The sequence below is a fragment of the Acyrthosiphon pisum genome, chromosome A1 (genome assembly GCF_005508785.2).
Source record: "Acyrthosiphon pisum isolate AL4f chromosome A1, pea_aphid_22Mar2018_4r6ur, whole genome shotgun sequence".
Classification (NCBI taxonomy): domain Eukaryota; kingdom Metazoa; phylum Arthropoda; class Insecta; order Hemiptera; family Aphididae; genus Acyrthosiphon; species Acyrthosiphon pisum.
The window spans coordinates 114,021,121-114,026,930 of NC_042494.1; the positions used below are offsets into that span (position 1 = coordinate 114,021,121).

General features: G+C 25.5%; 1 protein-coding gene across 1 annotated transcript; it reads left to right on the forward strand.

The window, feature by feature from the left end:
• Nucleotides 1-786: 786 nt before the first annotated feature.
• LOC100573959 lies at nt 787-3,985 on the forward strand. The gene is made up of 3 exons (XM_003248516.4): nt 787-1,301; nt 3,501-3,717; nt 3,776-3,985. The coding sequence occupies exons 1-3, from the start codon at nt 1,213-1,215 to the stop codon at nt 3,923-3,925; spliced, it is 456 nt and encodes a 151-aa protein (XP_003248564.1). The 5' UTR covers nt 787-1,212; the 3' UTR covers nt 3,926-3,985.
• Nucleotides 3,986-5,810: the final 1,825 nt, after the last annotated feature.

Below are 5,810 nucleotides of genomic sequence, written 5' to 3' on the forward strand. Positions count from 1 at the left end.
TGCTATCGAGTATCTTGTATCAATATTGTATCTAAGATGCTTGTATCGAATCCGAAGATACCTACTGCACAACCTTGTAGGTAGGAATAGTTGTTGTCGATAATTATAATAATTATAATTTTACAATTTATAATTCAAAAAGAATCATCAGAAAATATTAGGTACTCAGATATAAAGTTTTAAATGTAAATTATATTACGTAGGTATATTATTTTGACAATAGTTAAATTAATCATTCATATAATATCACATTGCATTTTTTACATATTTTTTCATGCCGTAGGTATACCGTATTTTAATATTGTAGTTTAATTGTCTGACAAATTTCTTGTAATAATCACACATCACGAGTTGTAATTTATTATTGTTATCTTATTGTAATATTTTGAATATTTTATGGTGTATATTATATATAACAAATGCTAATATAAATGTTCAGTGAAAATTTCAAGTATCTACGGTCATTTGTTTTAGAGTTACGCCAAAAACCATAAGTCTAACACATCAGGTGCCATATTCACTAGTTTCAATAGAGTGCCGTCAGTCTTGATATAATATTATAGAGGGTATTGATCTATTATCAAACTTTTAAATAACAACATTATCTGTGTTCTCTCGTTGGTTTTTTACGATATTTTAATTTTTAAGTTAATTTTGAGAATTTAAAATATTACACATATTTTACATACTCATTATTCACTTATTAAAATACCTACCATAAAAAACCAACGAGAAAGTACAGATAATGTTGTTACCTACTCAAGTTTTTATTTATTTAATTTTAAATATTAAATTAAGAGTAAGAGAGCAATGCGCCAATGCGTGATAATATTGCTTTTAATCACGATTTTCAATCGTGCTTTTAATAAAACTACGGAAATGTTGGCTGCAATATTACTATATTATATAAGGCAATGTATATGTTCTTTCCGTTTTTTTTAAATTATTGTCATAATCTCTTTTATATTATATATTTCTGTTTAGTACCTAGTTAAACTGTCACTAAGGAACATAATATATTATTAATACACAAATGTAAATTCCAAATACAGATATTTACAATTTTATAATAGTCACACTACGACTTCAATTTACCTATTATTATTAATTAATACCTACCTAATAAAAGATAATATAGACAGATAGGTATATCAGACATCTTAATATCGTATAACACATAAGGACTGAAGAATTTCAATTTTAATTTAAAAAATGAACAAAAATAATTATAGTAATTATTATACGTGTAAAATTAAAAACAATACTCCGGCAAAGACAGAAATAAACAACTTACATAAGGAGTAAGTGAACTAAATTAATTATGAGATTTAATCTTATTTAATTTATTTATTTACAAATGAGCAATCAAACAATTTATAATTACAGTTTATAATAATTTTAAATGTATTAATAGGTCGTACCCAAAGCTGGGCAAGTCAACCAATTTTTTTTACTAGTCAAAGTTAAGTTATCCTAAAATAAAAAATAACTAAGCTAAGTTAAAGTTGGTTTTATAAAGTTACTGAATTTGAGTAACTAAGTTAAGTTACAAATTTTCATGAAAATAATAACTAAGTTAAGTTACTTTTATTTTTTTAAATACCTTTAACTTACTCGTAAATGTTTTGTTTATCTCATCGGAGGAATATAACTAGTTTTGGTGTAAAGTAAAACAAATTAATAACAAATGAATAGACTATATTATTTTATAGTCTTTATATTTTATTTCAGTATCGGCATTAATGCTCAAAGGATTACATTGACGAATGACTAAATTTACTGTTGGAACTTGGAACCCTCATAGTCACACACTCACACCAGTTGACACACTACTACATAAGCTGATATTATATATTATATTATAATATAGAAACGTACCTATAAAGTATAAACTATAAAGTTGACAACAATTAATTCGTATAATATATTATTTTCTTTATATCCCAATATAATATAATATTAAAAGAATGTAGAGTGTAGTTTGTAGAAAACACGGCATAAGTATCACCGTATCAGAAATTACTAATTAGGTCCGTTCTGGAAATTGTATTATTAGTTATTACCTAGGTACCTATCAATGTACACAGTACACTCATAGATATCACGGACTAAGATATATATCTTAGTCCGTGGATAATATCTATGAGTACACTATTTTTTTTTTATAGTAACATAACATACATCTTTGGGTGGTAACACACTGAACGGTTTGTCCACGCGCGGTCGTGGTTTTTATCCGCGGCGGATAACCGAATAGTATAGTAATAAATACAATAATATACATAAAATATACACCTACAATCGTCGGTAGATATACCTCCGTTGCAGTTCTCAGAAATAATAAATATCAATGCAATTAATATACATAGTTCATAAATCACATAAATCATAATAGGAAAATTCGTAAATAACTTTCATTTTAACAAAGTAACTAAGTTACAGTTATTTATAAAAAGAAATAACTTAGTTACTAATTAAGTTATTTTCTACATTCTATTTTTTTTTTAACTAGTTAAGTTAAAAGTTATAAAAAAAAGTAACTTTTAACTTTTTAACTAGTTACTGCCCAGCTTTGGTCGTACCCGCAATCGCATGTAATATCGATTATCGATAATCTTACAAACGGACACGAATAAATTTCAACATAAGCAAATTTGTGTTGAGCTGTATATAACAGTCGTAAGTAGATTTTTTTTAGTAGTGTTAGATCGAAGCTTCCCTCCCTCGATCACAAATGTTAGCCCCCCCCCCCCTACGTCATGTCCTAGATAATAATCTTACCTTTAAATTTTATAATAAGTCAGTTTGTACTCATACCAAAAGTATAAAACTAACAACACTCCATTGAAATATCGGGAATATATAAGCATTTGAATTTTAAATTTTATCAAAATTCATTAAAATCACGAAAATATGGACATTATTTTGTAAATAAAAAATTATAATAATCTTAATTTTTATAGCTAAGGATTGAATAAGATTTCTCATAAGAAGTTTATAGGTACTTTACCAAAAAATCTAAAATATATATAAGTACAGTTTTGTCTGTATAGATATTTTAAGTTCATATTATAGGTACCTATTTTAATACAATAGGTATTAAATTTGTTATACATAGAATAACAATTTTATGTATTTTGTCCTAATTTAAAAATATAATTTGTGGGTACTTGAAAATTGTGATCAACCTCTCAAGTTTAAGGCTTAAGTGCTGAAAACTTAAGCTGAATATAATTTTCCAGCATTTAAATAAATACACGTCATGGCCTAGAAATTCTTTGAACTCGTATCTAATTATATTTATAATTTAACCAATTTGTTAGTTAGTATGGTTTTTTTATAAAGCTAATATGCTACTCTTTAGTACTGTGTTTAAAAGTTCTTAGCCCTAAATTACTTAAAAAATGCCCCTAAATCTGCTTGTGAAGTGTGCAAAGAAAGAGCACACTAATGTTCAGTTTAACCTCTGAAATCTGTGATTCGAATACAAATACTTATAGTAATAAACAAGAAATACAACCCAAAACTTGCCAAGAATTGTGGAGAAAGTGTGAAGTATTGTGTTCGTCAATTAACCCATTGGAGAGAATCAAGTATCAAGAAAGTGGATGTTGTCGCATGTCACCTGTAACTACTACAGATGATTTTAAACTATTATATGAGCCATTGTTTTCCAGGAGAACAACATTTGCATTTTATAAAGAAGTATTCCATGTGGTAAAAAAGCTTAATGACTAAAAAAAATCATAATTATTATATTACTATATTTATTTAGGACCCACGATGTACGTGTATGAAATTCAATGGTATTGAAGAAGAATGTAAACATCCAGAATGCAAACAAAATTTGAAATGCTTAAGCTTACCATCAGCAACATGTTCACCAGCTGAAAATTGGAAAAAATACTACGGACAAACTTCATAATTTTTTATACACTAATCGGAACAATATTTATTATACAATTACTTTATTCTATAATTATGATTACTGTATAATATAATCATAAAATAATAGTATAATCATTGATTCTAGAATAAAGTTATCATATAATAATTATTGTTCGATCAGTGTATAAAAAATTATTTAATTATGATGCGTATCTATAATATTTTTTCCAATTTTCAGCTGGAGAATATGTTGTTTAAGCCCTTCAAATAAAGGCTAAATTAATATTTTATCAAGACACCTTTCTACATTAAAATTATCTGCATCTAATATGTTGATGTTTTGAATATTAATTATTATTATGTAGACCAACAATGAAAAAACCTTAATTGTCCTAATAAAATAATGAACAATATACCTGTAGAGTAAGAGTAATCATTTCGGTATTTCATTATAATAGTTGTAGGATATAGTTTTCATCAATAAAAAAAGTGAATAATACTGTTTTTTACTCTTTACTATTTATGTAATTATAGACATGTTTACATGTGAATTTGAATGATAAAAATGTTGTATTTCTACAAAATAATATAATTTCTAGATACAAATATATTGTATACAATCTGAAGAAGCATTATTAACTTTAAATTACAGGAATACATTTATAACTTGATGTCATAACCAATTAAGTGCCTCTTTCCTATACATTCACCAACGTAGAACCACATATATACTTCAAGAGCAATGAGTGATTTGAGTGTAGCATCCTGTAAAATTAAATAAAATATATTTTAAAATAGAAGTATTAATAACAACGGCATGCATAACAATTTTATTGCCAAACACTTTCATTAAAATAAAATATTTGATTTCAATAAACAAAACTATAGGTACATCATTATTTAGATATAATTAATTAGTGTTAGTTAGAAATAATCAATAGTATCAAATTACGTAGGTATTTGTACAATGAATACTAAATTAAAAATATTGAAATTGAAACTATGGATAAGATTATGCTATTATATCCTGTGCTTGAAGGGGTGGAGTGCACACGGGGGTGGAGCTCACTTACTATTTTTATTTTTTTTTCGTACCCCTACTATTTTTTTTTTTTTACTTGGACTGGGGGACAGTACAAATTAATGTCCGGCATAATTTTGTATTACAATTTGGATTTCAATTGATGTCAATTATATAACGAGTTTTACTATTTTCCATATCAAAGTTATTTTTGATATTAGTTTATTAATTAATTATAATATCATTCTGTGGTTTGACTATATCGTTCTATGCCTATATAATCAGTAGACTCAGTCTAGTTAAGTATTCAAATACAAGTATTTGAATACTTTTTGAAGTATTTATATGGTATTCTAAATAAAATTTTTTTAATGTTTTTTTCAAGTATTTTGAATACTTTTTAAAAGTAATTTTAACAAAATTGAAATACTTGTATTAAAATACCATAAAGTCCGTTTTATTAATTTTAATTTATTATTTTTCACAAAAAATTGACAACAATAAAAATAATATTGTTTTCGTTGAAAACTAATACTATGTTTTTATGTAGTAAAAGTAGGTAATAACCAGGGTTTGGATTTGAAGGCAATATAATCAATAAAAAAAGCATTTAAAATGTAAAAAAAGGCATTTAATTTATATAAAAAGGTATTTCATAAATATACTACAAAATAAAATAATGAATTTTTTAAACACTTTCAAATGCACACATTTTGAGAAAAATACAAATTAAAAATGAGCATGAATACTAAACTACATTAAGTTTATGCTATTTTGTATAAATAGATTACCTTTTTCTTTAACCAAGTTTGTCCTAAGAATTAGTTAAAAACAATTTTAAAAATTAACTTAAGGTAGTTCGGCCATAGCGTTCATCATGAACACACGTACACTGCATCGT

Bases quoted from the DNA above. Each gene is read 5' to 3' on its own strand.
- LOC100573959 (XM_003248516.4), top strand. From the start codon at position 1,213: ATGAACAAAAATAATTATAGTAATTATTATACGTGTAAAATTAAAAAC. The intron at 1,302-3,500 runs GTAAGTGAACTA...AAATACTTATAG, and splicing joins ATAAACAACTTACATAAGGA to TAATAAACAAGAAATACAAC. The intron at 3,718-3,775 runs GTAAAAAAGCTT...ATATTTATTTAG, and splicing joins ATAAAGAAGTATTCCATGTG to GACCCACGATGTACGTGTAT.